This window comes from Haliaeetus albicilla, chromosome 7 (assembly GCF_947461875.1).
Source record: "Haliaeetus albicilla chromosome 7, bHalAlb1.1, whole genome shotgun sequence".
NCBI lineage: Eukaryota > Metazoa > Chordata > Aves > Accipitriformes > Accipitridae > Haliaeetus > Haliaeetus albicilla.
In genome coordinates, this window is record NC_091489.1 from 5,717,515 (window position 1) to 5,744,460 (window position 26,946).

At 47.4% G+C, this 26,946-nt stretch overlaps 1 protein-coding gene across 1 annotated transcript; it reads left to right on the forward strand.

Moving 5' to 3' along the window:
• The first annotated feature begins 5,587 nt into the window (after positions 1-5,587).
• PSMD11 (proteasome 26S subunit, non-ATPase 11) lies at positions 5,588-25,684 on the forward strand. The gene is made up of 14 exons (XM_069786765.1): positions 5,588-5,750; positions 7,861-7,962; positions 13,226-13,350; positions 16,256-16,327; positions 16,669-16,726; positions 18,636-18,830; positions 19,348-19,492; positions 19,740-19,800; positions 21,463-21,525; positions 22,147-22,272; positions 22,833-22,868; positions 24,043-24,094; positions 25,143-25,285; positions 25,418-25,684. The coding sequence occupies exons 1-13, from the start codon at positions 5,660-5,662 to the stop codon at positions 25,283-25,285; spliced, it is 1,269 nt and encodes a 422-aa protein (XP_069642866.1). The 5' UTR covers positions 5,588-5,659; the 3' UTR covers positions 25,418-25,684.
• The last annotated feature ends 1,262 nt before the right edge of the window (positions 25,685-26,946 follow it).

The following is a 26,946-nucleotide window of genomic DNA, read 5'->3' on the forward strand; positions in this document are numbered from 1 at the left end:
TTCCCCCACCACAAAGTTTTCCCCCACAACTGACTTTTTCCCCCAAGATGGAGATTCCCCCCAAAGGAGGTTCCTCGCGATGGGGGTTCCCCTGATGCTGGAGCCCCTCCAAGATGAAGAGGTTCCCTGCCACCGGCAGCTCCCCAGGACCTTCATGATGGCGTCCAAGCCCCATCAGACCCTCTCCTGGAGCCAGCTGGCTGTGGTGGGAGGACACAAGGCTAAAAATACCCGGGGGGGGAGTGTTTCACCATTCCAGGACCAAGCCAAGCTCCACCACGGCATGGCCCTGCTGATGAAAGTGGCGTGTCCCTGCTCCGAACGTGGTGGCTCTGCTACGTCCCCGTGGTGGGGCTGCGGGGTGTCTCCTGCCGGAGCATCCTTGGGGCTGGAGGGACCTGGGGGGGCTGCGGAGGGTGGTGGGGACGTGCCCATGGGGTGTCACTGAGGAGCTCAAGGTGCTTCACTGGTTGGGGAGGGAACTGCGGGTCACCCTGGGGTGAGAGTCACTGTCACTGCGTGGCCCGGGGGACATCGCCATGTCACCACTCAGGGGTCCCCCCTGCCCGTCTGAGGGCCCCCAGGCACCCATGGGTGCACACGTGTGTTGTGTACACACACGAGCATGCCCAGGCACCATGCACAGGCAGGCACACGTGTGCACAGGTGTGCACCCATGCACCACGCACACCACACGGCACACCCCGTGCACACACGGCGCAGACACACACAACACATGCACACACGTGTGCACACAGCGCACGTGTGCACACACACACACACAACCCCAACAGACACCAGGAATACACCCAAGCTCACGCTCACACACAGCAATCGCCCACCCATGCTTAAAAACACACACGTGTGCACACATGCCACGTTTGGGTACACACATGCACCACACATGTTTGCACCCCCCCAGACATATCAGAGCCCCATCTGTGTGCACACACACAGCGTGCAGAGCTGTGCACACCCAGAGCACACAGGCATGCCCCCCCGCCTCCACCCACACGCAAAGCACATGCAAATCCATGCACGTACACCAAGCCCACACTCACACATGCGTGCACGCGCACTGCACATGTGCACACACATGCAACTCACACACTTATGCATGCACACACCCATGCACACACCCATACACACGCAACAGTGTGTGTGCACGTTGCATGCACCATGCACACGTGCACACCCCCCCATGTTGCCTGTGTGCACACACCACACACATGCACACCCCCAGCCCCACCATAAGTGCACGTTCCCCAGACACACATGCAAACCCCACACATGTGCATGCACCCCCCCACATATGCACACCCCCATGCACATGCACACTCCCCCCATGTTTCATGCACACACCCCCATACATGCACCCACGCTCCATGCCCACGTGCAACCCTCCTGTGTGCATGCACATGCTATGCAAATGCCGTGCACACTCCATGCACACGCATGTGCTGTGCACAGACCATGACATGCCATGCACACGCCATGTACACTTGTGCACCAGCACCCCTGGGCATACCCCATCTCCCTGCCTGGGGCTCCCACCGAGGCCGAATCCAGCCGTGGGCTGGGCCACCCTGTTGCCACGAGCCAGACCCGCAGGCGGCTCAGCCACGGGGTCCTGCACCGGCCCACGGCCCTGGGGGGTCAGGGACACGCTCGCCCCAGGCCTGTGCCCGTGGGATGCCAGGGTGGGACCCCCCTCCCTGTGCTGCTGCGGTGGGTGCTGGGTGCTCCTGCTCCACCCGAGCAGCTTTTTGGGTGCTCTCTGGGTGCATGTGAGGCCACCGGGTGCTGCCCGACCTCCTGCGCTGGCAGGTTGCTCTGCACCCCCATGGGCACCCACTGCCCCCCCCCCCCCAGCACCCCTGCACGGTGCAGCTGTAAGCATGCGACCACGCTGCGCAAGGGTGCTGCACAGCCACGCTGCACCCTCACACTGTACCCCTGCACTGCGCACACGTGCTCCTCTGCACACCCACCCCCACACGCATGCACGCCCCCACTGCACACACGCTGCACACACACGCGCACGCACACAGACGTGCACGCTCAGGCTGTGGGTGCCCCACGGGTGCCGTGGGGCTCCCTCCCTCCAAGCTGGGGTGAGGCCCTGGGGAGAGGGAGGAAGAGTTGGAGGGATGGAGGGAGGAGTGATGGAGGAGGGCAGGAGGGATGGAGGGAGAAGGGAGGGCTGGAGGAGGGAGGGAAGGACGCGGGGGGATGGCAGATGGATGTCAGTCAGCCTGCCCAGAGGAAGGACAGACGTTGATAGCTGAGAGCCAGCGCTGACTCTCGGACACTCTCCCCTGCTCCCCGCTGGGCAGCCCCCATGCCGAGGTAGGGACATGTGCCATCCCTGCTGGCAGGGTCCCCAGGTCAGCCCCAGGGTCAGCCCCACTCAGGAGCACGGACCCTTATGTTCACTCTGGTCCCTAGTGATGTGCAGGCAGAATGCTCTCAGTAAGTGTAGCCACACTTGGGGTGGTGGGTGGGGGTTAAAGGCCATTGGGACTGTCCCTGCCCTGTCTGGGGACCAGAGGACCCACGTCCCAGCGGAATCCCAGGGTCATCCCTCCTTGCTGCCCAGCCTGGCCCCCCAAATCCGGCTCCAATTACCCAGCACAAGCCCAACCAAGAGGAAAGCCGGCACTGGGGCAGCAGGGAGGGTACACAGAACCTTCAAAAAGGAGAATTGGGAGTGTCCCTCCCTCTGATGGCACCATGTCCCCTCATCCCTGAGACCACCCATCAGAGGGTGCCCCAAAACCCAGAGTCACCTTGAGCGGGGTTTAACCCCTGCGTTGCCAGGCCTGCCAGCTCACTGGTGCTACCTGAATCCCCCTCTACTTCCACCCCTTTTACCCCAAAAATAGCTGATTCAGGTTGAACAAAATATTCCCTTGGCCCAAACCACCACTTTTTGTTAATTATTATTATTATTATCATCAAAGCAGGGAAAGAAAACACCCTCCAGCACAGCAAAGCGCCCTGCTTGTCTTTGCCTGCCTGCTCCGGGGTTGTAGGCAGATGCATGGGAGCCAGGGCAAGGGAAGGGATGGATGGATGGATGGATGGATGGATGGATTGCAGGCAGCACAGCGGCACCATGCCTTTGCCTGCACCACCCTCTGCTGCTGCTGCCACACTTGCTTGTGCCTGCTGCGGTTCTGGGGCGAACGTGGAGGGTTTTTTTTTGCAAACTGTGGTTCAAAACCCATTTAATGCTCTTTTCTAGGGGGGATGGATTAATTAAATCCAGTGTCTGGTTTAAGAGCTGGGGTGGGTGGGCTCGCTGGCTGGCTGGGGTGCTGCCAGGCACACACGGGGCTTGCTGACCACGGCCCCCGATGCTTCGTCCACGGTACCCCGAGCGAGCAGCTCCACTGCAGCCCCCAGCCTTTCATCCTCTGAAAATCCCTGCACCATTTCCCCCTTGAAGACACTGGGCCTTTTATCCCCCAAATGCATCATCCCTCCATTATTGTTAAAGAATTTTAGTCATGGGTTTCTCTAGGTTTGCTTTATTAACAACTCAGAGTTGGGCCACCACCACAGTGAACGGCAAAAGGTAACTCAAAAACACCTTCTATATATATATACGATCTTACAAAACAGTATGCAATTGATGATTTGTCAAAAGAAGTTCTAGGTGTTCTTCCACGAACTCTCAGTTCTCTATTCTCCAGTGGTTTCAAAAGTCCAATACGTTTTCAGTCTCGACTGATTCTTATTGTCTTGTCCCGGTTCTTCTGAAGTTAGCGCTCGTAGGCAGAAGGTCTCTGGTCACTACAGTCACTTATCTTCTTACACATCAAAGATCACCTTTGAATTTCTGAGAATCACTCAGGTTGTTCTATTAATTCATCTTACTCTAAAGTTAATCACTCTTATCTATTCTTATGTCTTAGGTCTAAGATGTACGATCCTTCTTCTGTTGATTCAGCTTGACTGGGTTTTAAGCCAGCCATGGTGAGGGCTACACATGGGACAAATAAGCAGCTTATGCATATTCTTTTATAAGCACCTGCATTCTATTAATCACATCTAAACCAATCTCTAATCATGAGTTATATGTCTGATATGAATAGTCTTAGAAACAATGAGGCTTAAGGCCTAGTTCCCTTTGCAGTTATTGAAGGTTTTTTTTAAGCTGCAGTTGTGGGGACACAGGGATGGATCTGTCCTGGTACTGTGGGATCTGGTTGCCTTCGGTGTGATGAGCTGTGCAGCGGGTCAGGTCTCAGTGCCAGCCCCATGGTTGTGGTCCCTTCTGTCTGCTCACTGGGCTTTCCCCACTGCCAGGAGACAGAGCCAAGTGTCGAACAGCCACACAGACACCCACCGACTCCCTGAGAGGGGATGCAGCGCCGGGTGACCCCCCACGCCATCCCCTGGCACAGCCTGGAAGTAAAGCCGGTGCTGGCCATATCCCCTAACAAAAACCCAGACCCATTTCCACCAATTTCTTCCCTCCTGACGCCTCTCCCAGTCTTTCCCAGTTCATATCTTCACGGGAAAAAAAAATAATGCCCATCTCTGCTTGCTGCCAATGGGCCCCGGGCAGGATTTATCCTTTTCAACCCATCGAGGTGTCTTGGCCGTGGTCCCCAGTGCCTCCTAATGTCCCTGTCCCCCCGGATTTACAAAGCTTGGCTCATAACGGGGGAGATAAGTCACTGCTTTCGGTGCCACCTCCCCATGCCAAACCACAGCATGTCCCTAGGGCTGTTGCCTCCCGGGTGGCTCCACCGTGCCGGGGGGCTGGTTTTATTCTCCATTTGATATAAAATTGAACCTTCAAGGCATTAAATTTGCTTTTCCAGTGGCAGAAAGGTGGCTGGGATGCTCATCCCAGCTCATTTGGGACCGAGATGGGGACAGAAGCAGGGACGGGGTCAGCCATGGCTGGGTTTTGGGGAGCTCAGCAGTGATTTGGGGGGGCTGCTTCCCGCTGACTCGAGGGTGGGAGCTGGGTCTGCACCCCAGGTGCTGCCAGCGCTGCCGGGAAGGGGACGGGGCGGGAAGGGGAGGTGTGAACAGGGGGAGAACCGGCCGTCGAGGGCCTCTCCCGCCGTGTGCTGCCCACGAGGGCCGGGGATGGTGGCGGGCCGGGGACGGCATCGGCATCCTGCCTGGTCCGTGCGACGTGTCCCTGCCGAGGTCTCCCTCCCTTCTCGAACAGGCTGGGGTGGTGGGGGGGGGAGCGTGGGGACCCCCTAGGACCCGCCAGGAGGACGTGGCCGTCCATGGGGTCACGCCCGGGGGACATGCTCCCGCCCCCGGCGCTGGCTGGGGGAATTTGGATCCACGGGTGGGGGGTGCCTTGGGTGGGCCATCACCCCACGCCAGCCCCCGCAGCCACAGCGAGTCCCCCCGCTGCCCCACGCTCGCCCTGTGCCCCCCCCACCAGCCCCTTCCCTAGACCACGCCCCCTTTCACCGGACCCCGCCCCCTCCGCCAGACCACGCCCTCCTTCCCCAGCCCCGGCCCTCTCTTTCCCTGGGCCCCGCCCCCTTCTCCAGCCCCCGCCCCGCGGCCTCCGCGCCTTGGACTACGACTCCCGTCATGCCGCGGGGCCCGGATGGGGCGTGGCCTCCGCCGGCCGCTTCCGGGCCTGGCGGTGAGGAGGGAGTGAGGGAGCGGTAAGATGGCGGCGGCGGCGGTGCTGGAGTTCCAGCGCGCGCAGTCCCTGCTCTCCACCGACCGCGAGGCCTCCATCGGCATCCTCCACTCCATAGGTGAGGCCCCGCCGGCCGCCCCCGCTCCGCCGGCCGCCCCCGGCCGCCCGCCGCCGCCTCCCGCCCGTCGCCGCCGCCGGCTGCTGACTCACCGTGCGAGCCGGACGGGAGCGAGGCCTGGGCCCGCTCCTCCCGGCCCGGGCCCCGGCCCGCTCCACCGATGCGGGTCCTCCACCCGCACCGCGGGCCGGCGGGACGGGGCCGGGCCGCTGCCCGCCGCCGGTGCGGGCCCCGCGGGCCCGAGCGGCAGGGAGCCGCCGGGGTGAAGCGGGCGGCCGCGGCGGAGTCCCCCGTTCGGGGAGCCCGCCGGCGGAGCCCCGCGGTCTCGGGCCGGCTTCTCCCCGTTCAACGCGGTGTGCCCCCGGGTGCGGGCGGAGGCAGCGGCGGGTGAACTTGCCTGCCTCGAAGCCCGTGGAGCGGCGTGTGCGGGGGCCGTGGTGGGCAGCGGTGCCGGCAGGAGTCTGCCGGTACCGGCTGTTTGCTTCTGGGGTTTTTCGGTTGTGGTAGGACAGCGGCTGGGTGTTGTGCTGGTAGCGGCGGCCTGCAGCGGGTCCTCGGCGTGCTGACGGATGAGAAAACTCTGCTGGAAGTGGCATTTCCTCTTATAACACTAAAATGCACCCGTTATTTAAATTACCTGCACAGAAAGTTTAGAGGAGTTTTTGTGTGTGCTGTGTCTGGAGCTTTAACTTCTGCTTGTTTCAAGGCAGATGCTGTTTGCGGCAATTACTTTGTCAGGCTGTCCTGGGCATCTAGCAGTGCCAAGGAGATGTTGGTGCTATAAAGTGGTTTGTAGGCATAACGTGGACACCCCTCTTTATTTGGGGGTCAGGGCATACAGGGTAGGGAGAGGGGGTGCCTTCAAAACTGGTGTATAGAAGAGTAATTCTCAATTCTTGTAACATAGGGTGATTTCTGAAAAGGTGCTGTGACCTGCTGTCGCCCCGCTGTATCGGGCAAATAAATGTTTCCTAGTGTCTGTATTAGACCTTGAAATTGGAATTGCTGAATGGTCTTTAAAAGTTGCTCGTCCCTCTCGGTGTTTGTCTGGTTAATTAGTAGTTGGTGTTCTCAAGCCTGTCAACACACCTACGACTTCCCGTCCACTCGAGCTCAGTCAGGAGTAACAGCTCGTGTTGCCGGTTGGTGTAAGCTGGAGCAGTCCAGAGAGCGTTGCCGCAATACTTTTCTGCTCAAGAGCAAAGTTACTTTGCTTTTGACACCACGTGTGTTAAATTATGGCTGCAGTCTGCATGCAGGGGTGGCGTGCAGGATTTTGGTTCCTTCTGCAGAAGTGGGTAGCAGATTTTGGCTTTGTGTAGAAGTTGGGCAAACTCACCTGCACAGGGGATGCTGGAGATGAATATTTACAGGGTAGCAGGTGGCAGGGAAGAAAGTGTATTGGTTTGTGGATAACGTATATGAAATTGATGTTGTGTAAACAGAGGTTTGGTGCTGCTGTATGTCATTTGGCCCTTCTGTGTACTTCAGAGCCAGAGTTACTCATGTTGGTACACAGAGTGATGATTAGATTGTCAGAGTTCGGTGTGGGAAGGAGAACTCACTCTTGCAGCAGTTGTAACACCTGATCCGCTCCTGAGTGAAAAGGGCAGACGTACCCAGCTCACAGAGCTGATGTTGTTCTTGTGCTGTGTTTTGACCACAGGATCGCAACTTAATCCTCATAGTGGCAACATCAGAAATCCCAGTACCAGAATACCCAACTGTGGAAATGCCATTAGATTTCTTTTATTTGGTTTTGTGGCATCAGTGGGAGAGGGTCTGTTGGGTGGTGGTGGTGTTTTTTAAATAACACTTGAACAGCAGGACAAGCTTAATGAAACTACTTCAAAACTTATAGTCAAGTTGGAGCATGCAGTTGTACCTATCAGCTGGATTAAAGCCTTTGTGAAGTATGGACGCAGCACCCTCTGTAAGCTATGCATTTAAAATTTCCACTTAATCTGCTTTCCAGATCTCGCAGGCCATGCTGGATTCACTATTGCCTGTTATAACAGTTACTTTTGCTGGTGACTTTCCAGGAGCTGACTAGTAATGATTATCTTCTAACTGAAATAGCATTAAAGGTAACTTTTTCACTCTTTTCTAGTGAAACGTGATGTCCAGGAAAATGATGAAGAAGCGGTGCAAGTCAAAGAGCAGAGCATCCTGGAACTGGGGTCGCTTTTGGCCAAGACTGGGCAGGCAGAAGGTGAGCCTGAAATAAGTAACTGACGTAACTGGTAAGAGATACATACATTCAAATGAATTTAGTCCCCTTGTTTAATGAGACAGAAGTAAAAGCAGTTTTTGGCAGGAAAAGTTCATTCAGAGACAGGACAGAAACTAAAATACTAGATAACATAAAATATTAATCTCATGTTACTTGGCCCAGTATTCCAAAAGATTGCTCATGCGTTGAGCAGTTTAGTTTATGACTCTTTGACTTGTGGCCTTTTTAGTACGAGTGACTAGAGTTTTGTTAAGTTGTCATGTTTGAGATGAGAAGTTTCTCTTGTTTTGTTTTTAATAATATCAGAGCCTTCCTTCAAATTGCAAAGTTTGATCCAAAAAGTCCTTTCCACCAGCAGCTTCTTTATCAATTAATTGATTTATCTGCTGAAACATTACATCAGAAAATCCTTGCCCAGCTCCTCACAAGAGCTAGACTTGACAGTCCTTCTATTGTGAGTGTGTGAAAGGACAGAAATGGAGTAAAATTCTCTATTCAACGATTCTTGAGTTGAATCTGTTCGTGTCTTCTGTTTCCTGGAAAGCTCAAGGCAGTGTGTTTGTTATTTTGTACTCAGCGGTTTAGTTTTTTTTCTTTTGCTGAAGAATGCTCTTGGCTTTTCTGGAGCACCTTTCACCTCAAGTATTTTAGGAGCTGATACACCACATCCATATAAAGAGCATTCTGTCCATGGCAGACAGTTGCCCATGGTATAGTCCTAATGTTTTCTAACTGTGTGCAACAATAGTTCAGAATGTGAAGTGAAGCGTGTGTGCTTTTAACAGTCTGAAACTGGTTGGGGAAAACAGGCCAGCAGAAGGTTTAATCAAAATCAAATGAAATTCAACTGGGACTCCAGACCTAAAGTTAGAGTAGTTCATGGAAAGCAGTATGAGGTCTCAGATAGCGGCTCATCAAGATGATGGTTTTATATTTGTTCTGAAATGCACACTTGGTGTCCTACTCTTCAGTCTTTGTAAACGTCTCTTTTGACTTGGTCATTTAACTGATCTACCCACCTCTACATGTGTTTGAGCATTCTGGACACTGATCCCACTGCGATTTGTAATTGAACAGAGCTTGTGACAAAGTAGATTACTTGCACTTAGAGCAGTGCTGGAAACAAAGGTGCTATTCATCTCACCTAACTATAGATGTCCATGTCTGATTTCCTAGTGTGGACTGCTTTTACAGTCAGTGGAGAAAAATAAGCCCCTCCAGAACACGATTCATCTCTTCCTACAGTAAAAATTTACAGCAGGACAAATGAAGCCTGCTGTACAAGTGCTTGTTTCTCTAATTGAATATTAAAGGACCTCAAGTCAATTAACTCAGGTATAGGTGTCTGGGCTGTATGAGTGCCCTTTGCACTCTGATGTTTGCTTCTGTAGTGATAACTAAACACGGCTTTGCTCCTGCACCAAGGAAGATGTTTGTTTGGGCTAAAAAGGGGGAAATCATCAGAAGAGTCTCTTCAAGTAAATGTGTGGATGTGCTGCTGGTGTACAGAAGCCTGAGAGGAGAGTCATTAGGTGCATGATGGCCTCCTTGAACTTGGGGTTGTTTTGAGTTCAAGCTGAAGTCTTACGCGAGTATGAAGAACTTCAGTGTACTCTCAGAGAGTGGCCAGCTAGTAGGGTTTTTAAGGGGAAGGCAAAGTAATTGAAAATGTCAATGTTAACTCATCAAAAACAGATTTGTGAAGGAGCAAACACAAAATATACTTGAAATGCGTTAAAGGGAACACTAAACTGCAGAGCAACTATATTCTGAATAGAAGAAAATTAATTTGGCAACATTAAGCAGCCAGTTGTGTATGTGTAGATCGGGATGACATCGCCAGGTTGGGCTTTCTTGGGGACATGTGGTAAAGCTGAGGGATAAGGAAAGGGGATACCACAGCTTAGAGATGTGCTACTCCTGTGGGAAAGACCTGGTCACCTTCCCTTTCTCTGTCTGCTTTCTAGGATGAAGTAGACTAGTAGGAGTGACAAGCAGTCAGGGTCAGCAGCATCTTCTCCAGGTACATCCGTTCACAAAGATCCTCGCACCAGGTAGACACACAGATCTTCGTATCTGAGGGGGGTGAATCCAGTGCTGCATAACCTAACAAGGAAGTTACTGAGACTGTGCAGTTTCTGGCCTGAATGAAGTAGATCTCACCATTGTAGCTTTTGCTGCACACATTTTAGTTTTAGCTAGTGTAATTTCTTTCACAGATTTGAGGTGTTGCAGTGGCTTGTTGGCTACTTTAAAGCCATAACTTCTTGGAGATGAAAGGGTCTGTGAGCTGCAGCCTAGAGAGAAAATCAGCTGCAGTTTGGTGGGGTTTGAAACTTACAACTGCTGTGCTGCTGACTGGCCGAGAGTGTAAAATGAACCTGTGGATTTTTAGAGGACTAACCTCTATTGAACTATGGCCTTTGTTTAAAAGAATAACAAATGACCCTCTTTATCTGCTTGATAGAGTTTAAGGCTTGAACTGGTGGATTAATATTTTTTTTTAGGACAGTTCTAGATTTTTATAGCATTGCCTAAAACTATAGGATTGGCATAACTCGGATCAGGAATTCAGGTACATGGCATTTTAGCTTGTGTAAGCACTTTCTCTGAGGATGAGCAGCAGACTTCATTTTCCAGAGCTGCTGCTTATCACTTCTCCAGAGCTGTCAATCACACCCCTTTACCAAGCGTTGCATTTACTTAGGAAAAAAAAAAAAATCCTAAAAATAGTTGACAGTTACACTGCTAGGAAAGAGAAATTTCTATGGGAACTTTGAGCTTGCATGTCTAAATGTGTAGTTTGCAAAATGTACAGATATATTCTAGCTGTTGACTTTGAATCTGCTTTCTAGTGAATTCTCGGGCAGCTGTTGAGCAAGTCAATGGAAAGATAAGTACTGCAGTATGTTTCATGTGATTTTTTTCCTTTTTTCTTCTAAAGTTCCTTTCCTGTGTGGAAAAGTATGTTGTGCACTAAAACCATGATTCAAAGGGTCCTGAGAAGCTGGTGTACTGCAGTGATGCACAATAGGAAGAGTGGTACCTTGTAGTAGTTGAGAGTTGATGGATCTCAGAGACAGTATTGCTGCCTTGATAAGACGGACTGAAAAACTGGTGAATTCTTAGTTACAGAGCTCAAAGCTAAGGATACAGTGCGTGACCTGATGAGAAGCAGACTTGTTCCCTGTGTTAAGTGCTGCGTTTTCAAGTGCTTGTGTTAGTTGCATTAGGGAAGAGCACAAGAACCAGCTTCTGGGCAACTCCAGCTCTACTGCTGCTTCTCTTCTGAGCACAAGGTGACCTGCAGCCCACCTTTCTGAGCTCACATCGAGAGGAGGGATGCTTGAGAGTAGCTCTGCGCAAAACTGATGTGTTGCAAGCTGCTGTCGTGGTAGTTTGTGTACTACTGTATGTGAAAGCAAAGTGTTTGACTTTGATTAAAATGGTTGGGATTTGCATCTGTGAGTGGTACTGCAGATTGAGTGGTCCTCAGAACGAAGGCGGTGTGGCTAAAGTCATTGTCTGCCCCGAGGCAGTAGGTAACAGTTCCTTGTTGAGTAAAACCTGAGCACTGATTGAAACTGTCAGTCAGCAGGACTCAATCTTGGATATTAAAGTAGCTGTACCTCAATTCTAGAAAAACCTGCCCATTAATTTTCAGACAGAAAGTAAAGCTTTTATGAAATCTTAAGCATGGCAGTCATAGCGCCTTGTTTTGTTCCCTGTACAAATTTTGAGCAGCTCATTTTAGAAAGAGTCACAATTTGTTGCACTGCTGTTTGGAAAATAAGGCTCCTCTAAGGATTCAGGGCACACTCAAGATAAGTTTCATTTGTTCTGAAAACTGCACTTCCAGATGTATAAAAATGTCAGTACATCACAGTGAGCAACTGGATTGGAACACACTGTGAGTTCTACTTCCTAACCATGTAAGAAATGAGTTGTATCAGGCTTGATTAAACTTTTAAAGTAAATAGGTTGAAAAAGTAAAAAATATAAGGAATAATTTTTAGATATTAAGATGTCCGTGTAACAATTCTTTTGCATTACTGTTAAATGAAATATGAAGGAAATCTTGTTTTCAACTGTTTTTATTGGAATCCTCCCAAACTGAAATTCTGCTGATGCTCCTCCATATACTGATTGAAATAAAATTAGATTAGTCTCTTATTTTAGTTTTGATTCTAATGCCAGTTTGGTATAGAGTGTATTGAAGATTTCTGAAATACTCATTATGGGGTTTGTTTTGGGTTTTTTTCACTATCAAATCTCGTAAATGTGGTAGTGTGAGATCTAGCTGATATTTGGGTGAGACTTAAAATTCTGGGGCAAATAAGCTGTGATTTCAGTGTATGACCCCACTACTTTATGAGTCAGCACTGAACCCTGCACTGGTACACTGCTAGTCTGCTGGAAGTATCGTCTTCCCCCAACTGTAAACAGACATTGCTGCAACCTGGCCTGATGGCTGTGTGTTGTTTATCGCAGGAGAAGACTTAACTTGTGCTGTGCAATTCCAACACGTAACTCCCTTCTGTTGCCATGAATGCCGAGTCCTGAAACTGCTGTGACATTGACTGCCATGTTCCTCTGCTCTGTAGGAATGGCATTTTTAGTGTATTTCTTCATAAAGAAAGACTGTTCCTCTGTGAGCTTGAGACTAGCTTTATAACTGTAAACTAGTAAGGCAACTAGTAGAAACAGAAATCTAAGTAAGGTAAGATCTAATTTGGTAACGTGGGTAGTTGAAGTGATAAGAAATGTCATTTTTTTCAGCAGTGGTGCGCAGGGTGTATCTGACTTTCTAGGGCCGGCTAGGTATGGCAGATTAAAAGGTCAAACTGTGAGTTAATAAAAACATACTTAAACTATAAACTCCATTGCCCATTTTATAGAAAAATCTCAAAGCATTTAGCAGATGCTTACATTTTTAAAACATGCCTGAGGCAAGTGTAGTTACAAATGGTGTTATAATTGGGTGAACTGAAGTAACGGGAAATGTATGCTGTGCGGGTAAGACTGGAGCCCAGCAGTCACCTTTGCCAGTCCCTGTGTTTACTGCAAGGCATTCCTTCAGGTGATGTTTATCACTCTTTTCCTGTAAATGATGTTGAGAGACTGCTTATAAAACGTTTGGTGTAATATATACTGCTGTGTATAGATGTGTCAGGTACTCCAGCTGCGGTGTGACTCTTGGCTGTGTGGTTGTATTTCATGATTTGTTTTCTTCTCTATATAGAGCTGGGAGGACTTCTGAAGTATGTTCGACCCTTCTTGAACTCCATCAGCAAAGCAAAGGCAGCCCGCTTAGTCCGATCTCTGCTTGATCTGTTCCTTGATATGGAGGCAGCAACAGGACAGGAGGTGAGATTTAAATTTCAGCGCTAGTGCATTCCTCAAAAGCCTGTAACACCATTATCTGACCTAGTTTGCTTCACACTGAAGAATTATTCATGTCAGGAAACATTCATTTAATGCATTTGGATATATTCTATTAATAAAACATTAGATAATTTAATTCACTCATAACCATGTTTTTCTGCAAGCCTCATCCTGCTGCAGGTTAGGAGTAACTCTCACCCTGGGCATGTTTCTTAGACTCATGTTGCTTGCTGTTAGATGCACAGCATTAGTAGTATTTTGTAGTGTGATTAACGTTCGGGAGGTGAGAGGTGCTACACCTGCGCCAGGGAGCTTGGTCTAGTGGAAGGGTGGGGGCAGTGTGTGATGGCACAGAGCTAGAGGAATGAGTCTTCAAGGTCTGTTCAGGAGTTGGTGGGATTAGATGGCATTAGTTAGCATCTTTCACCTGGAGACATGAAGGTGTATTGCATGGGGACACAGTGTGGTGAGTGTCTTGCTCTACGGAGGGCTTCTGGGGCATGAAAGTTATTCCTGAAGTGGGAGTGGAAAAAGCTTTGCAGCTACCAAGTGTAAATTACTTCCAGGGGATGAACTTCTTCACTAGAAAGCCCCTTTGGTCTAAGATAGCCCAGTTAGGATGTACTCCATTCTCGTTAGCTACCTAGAATACAGTTGGTTTTCTTTTTTTTGTTTTTGTGTTGGTTATTTGGGAATGGGAGAAGGACAGGAGCAACTTGTAAATAAATGAGCAGCCACTTACAAGCGGTGCTGACTGGAGTAATATGGATTGTACTGGCACACCAAAGCAGTTGGATGGAAAGGGGAGGCAGGGAGGGTCTGAGCAAAAGGTTAAGGGGAAAGCCCATGTAAGACTGTATGCACAGCAACTGACGTATTATGGTCTAGAAGAGGTTCTGCCATGTTGAGAGGCAGGTGGCATTCTTGTTAGCCCAATTAGCACAGAAGTATCATCCTTTAGTTCAGGTAACCTAGCAAATGTTCTTCGTTTGCTGTTCGGTTCTTGTGGCTTGTATGTCCTGTTACCATAAGCGGTGACAGAATCTTTTTGCCGCTGCTCTTTAGCAGAAGAGGTTAAGGGAAGTGGGGTGGGATGTACAGGTGAGAAGGAAACCCCTAACAGTGTCAGGAGAAAATGAGTGGCTTCAAACTTTTTCTAAAGGTAGCTTGATGTAAATGACAATACTGGGATGCACTCCCAATAGGTGGCATTTTATGGCAGGGGAAGAACTTGGAGTAACAGCAATGGAAATGTGGCCCACTTAGTCAAAATACTCACTTTCAAGCATATTCAGAAGCCAAACCCAAAACCTTAAGGAATTCTGACACCTAACCTGTGAGGTTCTTGATGCAGTAATCCCAAATACTTTCAGTGCCTCATAAACGTTCAGAGGGACACTTGCTTCCTTAGTGTAATGTATATCAAGAAGACTCCCAGGAGTCCAGTAAAGCAATGAAACTAGAGATTTTCCAGCTCCTAATGCTCCAGCTATCACTGTGCAATAAATTGCGACTTCATAATGGCTTTTCATAAAATGTCCCCATTTAATAAGTAGTGACAAGGAGCTGACAAGTGCTGCAGTGTAGTACAGCTGCAGAGCTGCCCCAGAAAGAGCTGCGATCCAGAGATTTTTGGGAAAAGGCATTCCTGAGCCTAGCACCTCAGGATGACTTACTGTATATTATTGGCCGGTACTAAATTGGCACCGTCTTCTAATTGGGGTAGGACATGACTGCTTTATTCATCAATGGAATCTCAGCAGTCTTAAAAATACGAAAAGCCGTTGGGTTCCTTTACTTCACTTTGAAGCAATAGATAAAACATCCAGTGTCACTGACTGGCTCCTGGCACCTAACTCTGTTATAAACAGTGGAGCCCGGCACCTCTATTGGTTTATACTACTAAAGGACACACACGGTCTGACATATTTAGGCCCTAAAACACATGCTCTTAATTTTTCCTTTCTTTCTAGAGCAATTGAAAATACATTTTTCTCTATGGCAGAATGAAATGGTGCAAAACACGCTGGAAGGGATCTCAAAAGTCTTTTAGTCCATTCCTTGCCCTAAGGCAGAATCAGTTCTCATGTAGCCAGATGTTTTCAGTTGAAACAAAAACACAGCTGTTTAAGAAATGCTATTAGGATTTCAGCAGTAATTTTTACTGGTGAAACCTTGGAAGCCAAATCTTTATTTTCATATTCCAGTGTGGAAGGATTGTCCCTGGTGGTCAGAAAAAGTTATTGGAAGCCAAATGCATTAGAAAAGCAATTGAAGAAGGTGGTCTGTTGGGTTTTTTTTCTGATGGCTAAAGCTTAAACTAAATCTTAGTTTGCCTTCTGAACTTTACTTTCTCTTGCAGTATGTGTTACAAGTAGTATAATATTGTGAATGTTGTTACAAAGTGCAGGAAGTTAATCTAGCAAAGAGAACATGAAAATATGTAGCATAAACTGTAGCTGTTCTATATAATTTTGTGCAACATTTCTGTGAGTTTAAACTCTGGTGTCAACGCCATGCAGCCTGAGGCTAAAGTGTATCATGTGTGGTTCTGGTTGAAGAGAAGTCATAATCTTGCAGTGTTGAGCTGCAGTTCTCATCTGTGGTGAACTACACTTTACCGTGGTAATATTAAAGGTGTCGTTCAGAGACATTTGGGATAGGCACTAATGATGAAAGCTAATCTCAAGGCTCATTTTAAAGTAAAGCTAATTTGGTGTTTAGCAATGCTGCTGTTCAGACAGGAATGACTTTTTTCCTTAAACTACATTGTGGAGATTCAGGCTTTGTTGTATTTTTGTTGCTTTGTAGGAAATGATTGAACCATACTGCTGTTTTAAAGAGGGGCAGCAGAAGGCTTTACAAATTTCTTTCTGCTCCCTTTAAGGTTGACCTGTGTTTAGAGTGTATTGAATGGGCCAAATCAGAGAAGAGGACTTTCCTACGCCAGGCTCTGGAGGTACGTTGCATTGTGGATCCCAAACCTGTGTAATAGCGTCTTCCCTTTGTCAGATTTGATACTTATAAAAGTAGAGAATTTGTGTTGTCCATATCTTTGTACATGTAATGGATGGCCGATAACAATTACACTAAAGTTAGCGACCCTTCTTGATTTTACCTGTTGTGTTTAGACTAGCCAGTCTTTCAAATGGTGGATCTTGCAGAGCTGGACCATATAACGTAATGAACACTAATTTAGTGAAGTCTGTGCAGATAAGAATATAAAGTTTCATTTTACAAAATAAATCTGTACTACCTTTCTCTGGCTTTCCTCACAGCAGTTCCTTTTCTGTTCTTCAGGCGAGGCTGGTCTCTTTGTACTTCGATACCAAGAGGTACCAAGAAGCACTGCAGCTAGGTAAGTCTCCCACTAGGTGGTGGTAGTAGTTCTTTGCTTTGAAATTAGCCTTGAGGCTGACAAGGGAAGTGATCAACTACGTCATGTTCCTTGATGAGTTTTGTAGGACTTGGGCATTGATTTCTCAGTGCCATACCAGTTCTGCCATCTTTTTCCACAGCTTGGTGATAAAAGCTTTTAGAGATCTCTTTGTTCTCATCATTTGTTCATTTCAAATAATTTTGGAAGCAAAGAGGAGCTGTGTCCAGTTGAAGGCCATCAGGTTTGGGTCCTGCTGGAACATACGTAGTATACTGCTGTGGTCGGAGAGGTTGAAGGGAGAAACAAGCTTTTTTCAGTTTGCTTAAATACAGCCTCAATAAAAGCAGTAGTAATGCCAGGAAATGGCAAACCTCTAAGGATGTAATTAGACAAGCTCTTGTGAAGTAGTGTAAAGGCTTTAAGAATTTGCTTTTGCACCACCTGAGATATGGTAATTAACCATGTGAACTCTCCTACTCTGCTACAAAGCAGAGTAAAGCAGGTCATCTTACACGGCCCAAGTCCCTTTGGTGCTTTTCAAATGCTCATTTTGCAAATGACTGCAGTAATGTAAGATGAGGTTTAAGCTGGCTAAAGGGTATTTGTACAGACTGCTTCATCAGCTCAGCGCATGGGTATGGGCAGGGCTGAGAGATCACTGCACTGACACGGACAGCAGTGCTCACCCAGGCAGTGGTGATGCCTCACCAGGGACCCATCACTTCTTAAACAGTGTGGTGGCAAGAGCATGTGTCATGTCCAGAGTCACCTGGGTGACTCGTATCTGATCAGAATATCAGGTTATGCTAAGTGCTCTGATACATGGAATTCAATATCAAGTTAGAATTAGTTTGCATATGGATATGTAATGAAGTCAGGTTTAAACTGATCAGAGTCCACACTCCAAAGCTGTACTTAATTAACTTAATCACTTGGATGATGGTGGTACAGATTAGGGAGTTGTAAAGGCCTGTACCTATAGGACAGCCTCTCCGAAAGATCTGTCAAGATGTCAATGTTGTGCACTAGCATTTCTATGTGGCTGGCCAAGACATGGTTATGTCTACGACTGTGGGGAGTAGGTGCAAGCAGTGAGTCTCTATGGGATGTTTCTCAGGAGAGTCCATTCTCTTCTGCCTAGTTATGCAGTTTCAGCTGTGGTTTTCAGCTTTTGAGCACAGCAAGTGAGGATAAGATTCTCATCTCTGTTTGCCCTAAGTTAGTTCTTTAGTTTGTAGTGGGGGGAAAGAAGGGGAAGAGTTTCCTGTAAGGCTGGCTCTTTCTGTCCTCATGAGGCTTTAATGTGACAGTTTATCTAGGCTTTTCTTAGGCTGTCCATTCCCACCTCCTAAACTTCATCTGTGGATGTCTTGTGCTTAAAACATTGCTTCCTCATCCCCCATTCTTAGGAGTTGGTTGAAAATCCTCAGGTCTCACCCTAGGGGAACAATGCAGGAACGGGCAGTACTTCAGGTTTGATCGGAGCTCCGAATGTGAGTGGTAAATCATGCTGTTGTCTGGGGAAGGGGTAGCAGAGTGACAATCTGAACTGCACAACCCGTCCTTGACTTTCTGCTGAGTGTCTGCTGCCCGCGATGAGGTGGCAGAGACATGCTGTCCATGTACCCAAGTATTCTCACTGCCCTCTTCTGCCTCTAACACAAAACTGGTTCATTCTTCTCCAGATGTGGACTGACACTGACCTACTGTTATTTCCTCTCCTTTGTTTCTTCTTGGAAGAACAGGTTGTGTAAGCCTAGCCTCCCTTCCTCGAAGCCTGTACTGCTGTGGGGGAAGAAGGGTGTAATCTGGAAAGACTTGGTTTGTGTAGTTGTTGACAGCAGATGCAGAGCAGGTTACAAAGGTTCTTGTTCTTTCCTGCTGCTAGGCTCCCAGCTTCTTCGGGAATTGAAAAAGATGGATGACAAGGCATTGCTGGTGGAAGTGCAGCTGTTAGAAAGTAAGACTTACCATGCCCTGAGCAATCTGCCAAAAGCAAGAGCAGCCTTAACCTCTGCACGGACTACAGCCAACGCAATTTACTGTCCACCTAAGCTGCAAGCAGCGTTAGACATGCAGTCAGGTAAAGCCTTTCAGGAGAAGGGGAAAGTCAAGGACTTGTCATGATGCATCAGTTGACGGATATTTGCTCTTTCCTGAGTGAATCACAGAAAATGATGTTAGGTGGGACCTCAAGATATCTACAAGTCTGCCCAGCTGCCTCAAGGCAGGATCAGCTATAATTACATTGTTCCTGACATGTGTTTTTTCAGCCTGTTTTTGAAAACCTCTGGTGGTGGAGGGTCTGTAACCTCCCTAGGCACTACAGCATTACACCATGTTAGTATAAGTGTAACGTTGTTCCTGACCTGATTCTCAGGCACTTACCTGAAGTGCCCCGAACTTGCCTTTCTTAACATGTCCTCTTAAGAGAGGGCATGGATGCTCTTCTGATAGAGATGAGGTAAAGGGAGGCACAGAAAGAAAGGATTCCATTTACTGAAGTACCAGATAAAGCACTGGGCAACCAAATTGTTCTGTTCTCTTCCAGTCATGTTCTGAATTAACTCTGATGCCTGCCTGTTTGTTCCTCTCAACAGGTATTATCCATGCAGCAGAAGAGAAGGACTGGAAAACAGCCTATTCATATTTTTACGAGGCATTTGAGGGATATGATTCAATTGACAACCCAAAAGCCATCACTGCGCTGAAATACATGTTGCTGTGCAAAATCATGCTGAACATGTATGTGGCAAATGGTTCTGCGAAGAACACTTCCTACATTTAAATGGGAAAGGCTTTTCATTTGTAAGACTAATGAAAGAACTCAGGCAGACAAGCTTGCTGTTTGTCTTTATGACCTAATCAATGCTTCTGATACAATGTTACTTGAGTTGTAGTAATTTGCTATCGGGAATTTTTGAGAGACACTTAGATTTAAGCTGCCCCTGTTGTTGAATAAATGCTCTCTTTGCTTCCTTCCCCTCTCTAGCCCAGAAGATGTGCAAGCATTAGTGAGTGGAAAGCTTGCTCTGCGGTATGCAGGAAGACAGGTATAGAAACTTAATCATTTCTATCTTCCTATTATTTCTGAGAATATTGTGGTGTTATTTTTGTCAAATACTTTGGTCTTTTCATACCAAAATACCCTTCACTTCTGAGTGTCCTGAACGAGATCCAGAACCGATTAAATTACCATAAGTAATTACCATAAGTCAGTTGCCTTCAAAGGGATTACAGTGACTTTCACCACCTGAGAATCTGGCCCGCTCGCTTCATTTTCTCTGTTTTTCTCCTCCTCACTTTCTTCATGAACTACTAAATGCCTAATGCCATAAGGTACTCATGTCTCGACCCTCGCCAACTGCTCTGCAGCCATGGATCTGATGCATTTAAATCCAGGTTATTCATTGTTTTTACTCATGTTGTAGCAAGTCCTGAGAATCCATTCATAGCAGTATAGTTGAGCAGCTTGAGACCTAGATGACTGTAAGGTGGAAGCCAAGCAGCTGGGGAGTTGTTAAATCAGCTGTTTATTCTAACATGTTAACTTGCCAGTCTGTGAATGCCACCCCCATATTAAATCCAGGGATGCTTATATAAAGTACAGGGCCAAAAGCCAGGCGTGCCAGGGTCTGAGCCAGGCTTTTACACACTGATGCCCTCGGTGGCTTTGGTCAGCCAGCTATTTACTTTGATGCAGGAGCTAATACTCACCTACCTCACAGAGGATTGGGGAAGCTATTTAGTAGAGGAGGTCAGTGAGCATACATGCGTAGAAAAGAGTCTGAAGTGGGGATATCCCTGCGTTATCCCTGCTGGATCACGAAGGGCAGCCCTGGTCCTGCTTCATACCCTTCCCTCGAGTGGGAGCTGGGTTGGAGGCTGCTTTTCAGAGCATGAGGGCAGTGTACCGTGGAGAAAGTCTCAGCTGTTCCCTGCACTGTCTTTCTGAGACAGCAGTGATCACAAGTTCCTGCAGCAGCTGTGGAGGCTGAGCTTAGGGAGCAGAGAGAAAGTGGGCAGCCTTGGGGACAGCTCAGTGGGAGAGATGATAGCAGAAGCCTGGGCCTTCTGTGCCATAGCCACCAGTTCATCCTGCTTGTCTCATGCACTTATTTCTCTCACCACTTGGAAACTGTTCTTCTAGTGGTGTTACTTTCTGTTTAGTATAAATAAGGTACTTTGGTTATGGCCGAGTCTCTTGCTTTGTTTCAGCAACTGTTGGGTAGACAAGAAACACCTTCTGATGCTGTCCATGATAGGGTAACCATAGGACTTCTGCCCTGCTTCTGTTGCTCAGCAGAGGAAATGTGGCATGCTGAAGGGGAGAAACACAACTTAAGGGCTGAAAATGGCCATGTTCATTAAGCAAGTGCCAAAATATTCACTTTCCTTAAAAATTGTATCAAACTTGCTCCCAGCCTGCAACCTGATAGGAACTGCAGCTGGTATTCTCAAACCTTACAAAACTTGAGTTCTTTGTTTCTGTGAAGCTGATTTCATGCTGTGTCCTGCAGCTGTTCTGCATGTTCTCCTTATTAGCAGCTGTTCTTACTCTGCCTGTGTGGAAGTAACCCTGACATGGCTTTGTAGCAAAAGGAACATTCCCATTTTGCTGTTTAAGCATGTTTTCAGTGTACTGCACAGTTGGCATAATAGCACTGAGAGGAGAATCCAGAACAATAACCTACTCTCATTTTCTTTCTCTGCAGACAGAAGCACTAAAATGTGTGGCACAGGCCAGTAAGAACCGATCGCTGGCAGATTTTGAAAAGGTGAGTCAGGAGACAGAAAATGGGGCCTGGCTGGACAATACATTTTGTTTTGGGGAAGTTGTAGGAGCTGCTACATCCCACAGCAGGAAACCATAAAAACATTCATAGAAAGCAACAGTGCATCAAGCAAATACCCTACAATAATCAGCCAGTTTGGTTTTCGCAGCATGGGGAGTAATAGCTTGCTTGAAATTAGTTTTTTTCCTTTTTTTTTTTTTTTTTCTGGAGAGTGAACTCGGAAGCGGTTTCCTGTACTTTTGGCACTGTTCACTGCGATGTGTATCTTCCTAAATTTTTTTCTGGCTTCAGCAAGAGCACTACAGAGATAATGGAGAGCATTCCCATGTCAGGGAACAGTCCTGTCATGCCACCTCCTGAGTGTAAACCGGAGATTCTGGCTGCTAAGTTCCAGCAGCATAAAGATGAAGCATGCTTGCTGCATGGTGCTTGAAAGGCTGCTAGGCTGTCATGACCTCCTGGCCTTTTAGCGAAGTTACAGGATTGGATTAACTACTGATACTTTGCTGGGCAGGGAGGGAAGACTATTTCATACTTGGAGGGCCTTGAGGACAGGAGACCTGTCACTGCCTGAATTATTTGTTCCCACTGTGTCTTCCGCAGGCTCTGACAGACTATAAGGTGGAGCTCAGGGACGACCCCATCATAAACACTCACTTGGCTAAGCTCTATGATAACTTATTGGAACAGAATCTGATCAGAGTCATTGAACCCTTCTCCAGAGTACAGGTAAATGTTTCCAGCAAGCACACTGACATGCTGGTACCTCTGTCCCCTGCTGTTGGTGGGTGAAGGACTTGTTCCCGTGCAGAATACTGCTTACTCAGAGCTGCTCAGCACTTCCAGAGCTCAGGGTTCATCATGTTCAGCTGAAAAATAAGGAGGGGGCTGAGGGGAACTTTGGAAAACCACGTTCCAGAGTCATTGCCCTTTCCACCTGTTTCACTTAACGCGCACTGAAAGGTGGCTATGCTTTTAACACTGAAGGTAATAGTGTTTGGCTTTTAAGGGCTCTGACAGGGTGTGGGTAAAGCTGCAATAATCTTGGAGAATAAATATTATTTCATGTTTCAGAGTGAAATGGCTTTAGGTGTCTAGTCCATCTTCAATTAAAATTGGATTTGAAATCTGTAGGACATGAAGCCACAAAGCAGAGAAAGCCGTTAGAGATTTTTAGGCCAGAGTGTTTACAGGCCCTTGTGCTGTTCCATGGAAGAGTCCCATACCTCGATGCTGTATGTCAAAAGTGCAGCTAAAGATTTACTTAACTCTATTGGTCTCTCTTATAGATTGAACACATATCCAGCCTCATCAAGCTCTCAAAGGTAAGAATATCACTAGAAATCAGTGGCACGTCTTAAGAGGGCAAAGGAATTGAGGTCAAATGCCATTTGCCACCAGGAAATAAATGTAGGCTATTAAGTCTGACAGATCACCTCCACAGCATTTACAGGCAAATATCGCTCTTGGGAACTTTAACACGGACAGTTTCCAGGAGGCATCGGACTGGCTTCCTCTGCACTAGTCTTTGCTGTAACATCGCCTTCCTTCACGTGGATTTTACTCCTGTTGTTAGCATTTGCTTTTTACTGGGGGTGGATTTTCCTCTGCTGTAGTAACAGCTCATGGTGTGACCAGCTCAGTCTTCCCAATTGACCTGCATTTAATCCTTGTGAGTGTGCCCAGAGGAGTCTTTCTTACACCCTGAAGATACAGGATCCAGCTAATCAGTTTGAAGTTTCATTAGGGATGCGTATGTCACATTGACTATTGCAATAACTGCTTTACAGATAATCCCAAACAGATTAAGTTTTAGGAAAATCCACTGTAGACCCAGCCAGTTGCATCCTGAAGTGCTTTTGTCCTGTATTAGCATTAAGGCCAGAGGTTTGGAAGTGTACTGAGCCTGGCCTTTATGGTCAGTACATCATCTATCCTCTTTTTCTCTTTGTGCATTCTTTTCCTAGACTAGCCCGTGGTGTTTAACACATACTTATAGTTTGAGTAAAAGCTGGACTGCAGTTGTTTCTTAACTGCGGTTGTGTGTCCTCTGTCCAAAGAGCGGAAGCAGAGCAGACTGCTGTGGGGCCTTGCCTGGCACTGGGCAGGAGGTCAGCTCGGTATTGAGTGGCTTGAATGATGCTTGGCCAACACTTGACTAAATACTTGCTGAACCAAGCTAGAATGCTCCAGATCCTGTAATGAGTAATGCCTGTGTGAAGTGACAGATACACAGTCTTTTGTGGAGCGAGAGGGCAAGACATCCCAGTGTTCTCGTCATTAAAAGCTGCTGCTTAATTTCGTATGTCATCTAAAGCTTATGGTAGTATCAAGCAGCGTGCAAGGAGAGATCTGTCCTGACATCATGTTCAGTGATGAAATAGCTGCTTTTAAGCAGTGCTTATATCCTGCCAGAGCAGTTGAGGAGTGTGGAGTAGTAAGATTTGCTTTTCTTTAGGTAGTTCTGGGAGACTTTTAATTTTTCTGCTTCAATTTCAGGCTGAGGTAGAAAGGAAACTGTCACAGATGATCTTGGACAAGAAATTTCATGGTGAGTCTCTGCATCCTTCAGTCTCAACTGCCTTGCCACCCAAGGCCAGGTTGTGTGTAAGCAAGCTGTGGATAGACCCCTCTTTATCACTGCACCTTTGAACCCCAGGTGTCCTCCTTAGACTGCTCTGCTCGGCTTCAGACAGCAGACATGCAGGTTAACAGGCACTATGGGAAGAGTAGTGAGTGGTGGGTTTATTTGTTACTCCATCTGTTGTCATGAAGGCTGTTCCTATTGCTCCATCTGCCATCATTAAGGTCAAGGCTTAATTTCTCACAAATCAGAAACTGCTGTAAGTCCTTACTCACTGTGACTACATCCAAGGACAGTTGTGAGACCCACTAGTGGGCTATCTAGCAAAGATGTGCTCCTCTGCCTTGGAGCTTACTGGAGTATGTGGTCACCTTTCCCAGATAATTTGCGTCAAGAGCATTTTGCGTGTTGGCGGGCAGCACCCACACAGCACAATGGATTGGTTTGGGTTTGTCTGGGACCACAGGAGGCTGCTTCTCTAATGAGCTCTCAAGGAAACAGCTCTGTTCTTGTTTACGTTGTCCCTGGTGTTGATTTAGAAAGCCCTCTTGATCTAGCTGAGGAAGATGAATGGCCAAAAGAAGCATATTGGTTGGAGAATAGCTCAAAAATTACAGAACCCAGCTGCAGTGCCCATCATTAAACTGGGAAATAGTTTAATTATAAACTGGCTTTTTTTTTTTATTTTTTTTGCCTTGCTCCAGTGTTGTGCTGAGCCATCCTGCTGGGCACAGAGGCCTCGAGGAGGAAGGTAGCTGTTAGGGAATGGGCAGGCATAAGCATCTCTGGGCTGTCTTCTTGGGCTCCTCTCCAGGATGTTGGGGTTTTTTTTTTTCTGGGTAAGCTACCACTAATGGAGTCCAGGCAGAAATCAGTCAGCCAGTCAAGTACAGCACATGAGCCCCTTCCCAACACAGCTGACTGTCTGTTTGCTGGGTAGATCCCTAAATTCCTGCTGTCTGGAAGATGTGATCTGTTGAGTGTTACACTGGTGACCGCAGTTTTGTGCCCACAGGCATCCTTGACCAAGGTGAGGGAGTCCTGATCATCTTCGATGAACCCCCTGTAGACAAAACTTATGAAGCTGCCCTCGAGACTATTCAGAATATGAGTAAAGTAGTGGATTCGCTCTACAACAAAGCCAAGAAGCTAACATAGGTGAGTGGAGGCAGGAGCCAGAGGTCGCAGCTGCTCCGGACCTATCGCTCCTCCCAGGCCAAGGTGCGGTTTGTGTCCTTGAGGCTTGTTTTCTCTCCTCTTGATTGACGTGGCTCTGTTTTCTTTTTGCAGAGTTGAATTTGCTAGCTGTCATTTGGAGAGTGTGTGTGACAGGAGAGTGAAACCTTTGGGAAAATGTTAGGAGACTTTTTTTTCTTTGTTCTACTTTTCGCTCGGAAAGTTTTTAAACTTCCTCATCCAGTGCATCTTGTATTCCATACGATGCGTGTTCCAGTTTCCATGTAATCTTTACTGGCCGAACTTTGTATCTGGGGGGGGAATATTGTTTAAACGAAGAGGGTATTCTAAATAAAAGGAAAAAGGCTTACACTACCTAAACATGTGCTTTCCACTTCCTGAGGGATGGCAGAGAGTTAAGCAGGGACAAAGTTTTGTTACCAGTAGGTGCCCAAAACAAGTTTGTTTCATCTCCCTCTGCTCTGAAATCTGAGACTTACTGACGGTGTATAAGCAGCCAAGTTTATTCCATTTGTACTGAACCAAAAAAACCCAAAATGTACAGACTGCTGGTTTATTTTTAAATCTTAAAGGCCTCGGATCCCCTTGAAAGCAGCTCCACAATGATTTTCCTGAAGGCTTTCGCACCCGAGGCACCTGCTTCAGAATTGTCATTGTGCTGTGCTAGCCCAGAGCCACCCTGCGCAGCCAAAAATCTCAAGACGGCTGCAGCCACTGTCTAGACCATTAGGCCAGTTTCTAATAAAGGGAACAGCACAGGTTTCCCCTGGAGGCCTGTATTGCATGCTATTGTTTTAAAATAGACTAGATTTTAAATGTTTTATCCCTCCCCCCACCTGCACTGGTAGGAAGAACAGGTGAGCAGGCGTTCCCTGAGTCCTCGCCTCCCTGCGGGAGCCAAACCTTGTCCAGTGGGGAGGCGAGCTGCTGCCCTGGGCGCTGATCAGACTGTCATTATTTACCTCTGCTGCATTAGTGTTTCTTTTTTTTTTTTTTTTTTTAAACATCTGATGTGAGACAGCTTGGCCCTTCTGGAATAACCTAGTGCAGCACTCACTGGGGATCTTCCTTGTTACTGTTCCAAAGTCATATATGTGGGGGGTGGAGCACGGTGTATTCCAGCATGTTTCATTTTATGGTGAGGTTACTAGCTAGGTTTTAATGCCATTTGGGCAGTGTAAGCTTCTGCATCTCTGTCCTGCTAATCTTTATTTTTCCTTTCCCCTCTGTCTCTCTTTCTCTCTTTCCCTCGCCATGTTTTTCTTACAAAATTTATATTTTGTAAAAGGGTTCTGTTTTACCGGGAAATATTTTGCCTTCACACTGAATCTTAGACTGGCTGATTTTTCTGCTTTCTGTTCACATTTTAACCTCTCCAACATTTTATTTTATTTTATTTTAATTTCCATCTCATCCAGTCAGTCACTGTTTGGGTTTTTGGCACCATCAATATCAAATGTACAAACGGTTCTTGCTAACCAACACCAGGTATATCTGATGTTCAGATGAGTTCCAATAAAATAATTTTTTTTTCAAAAATCTGTCTCCTGTCTTCAGCTGCCGAGGCAGATCGTGGGCATGTTTGGTGCAGTTTCTCTCTTTGCTTAGGGAAGGGTGGATTG

What these genes read in the sequence shown, in the direction of transcription:
- PSMD11 (XM_069786765.1), top strand. Translation starts at nt 5,660, where the DNA reads ATGGCGGCGGCGGCGGTGCTGGAGTTCCAGCGCGCGCAGTCCCTGCTC. An exon ending in CAAGACTGGGCAGGCAGAAG is followed by an intron (nt 7,963 to 13,225) that starts GTGAGCCTGAAA and finishes TTCTCTATATAG; the next exon opens with AGCTGGGAGGACTTCTGAAG. An exon ending in CGCTGGCAGATTTTGAAAAG is followed by an intron (nt 21,526 to 22,146) that starts GTGAGTCAGGAG and finishes TGTCTTCCGCAG; the next exon opens with GCTCTGACAGACTATAAGGT.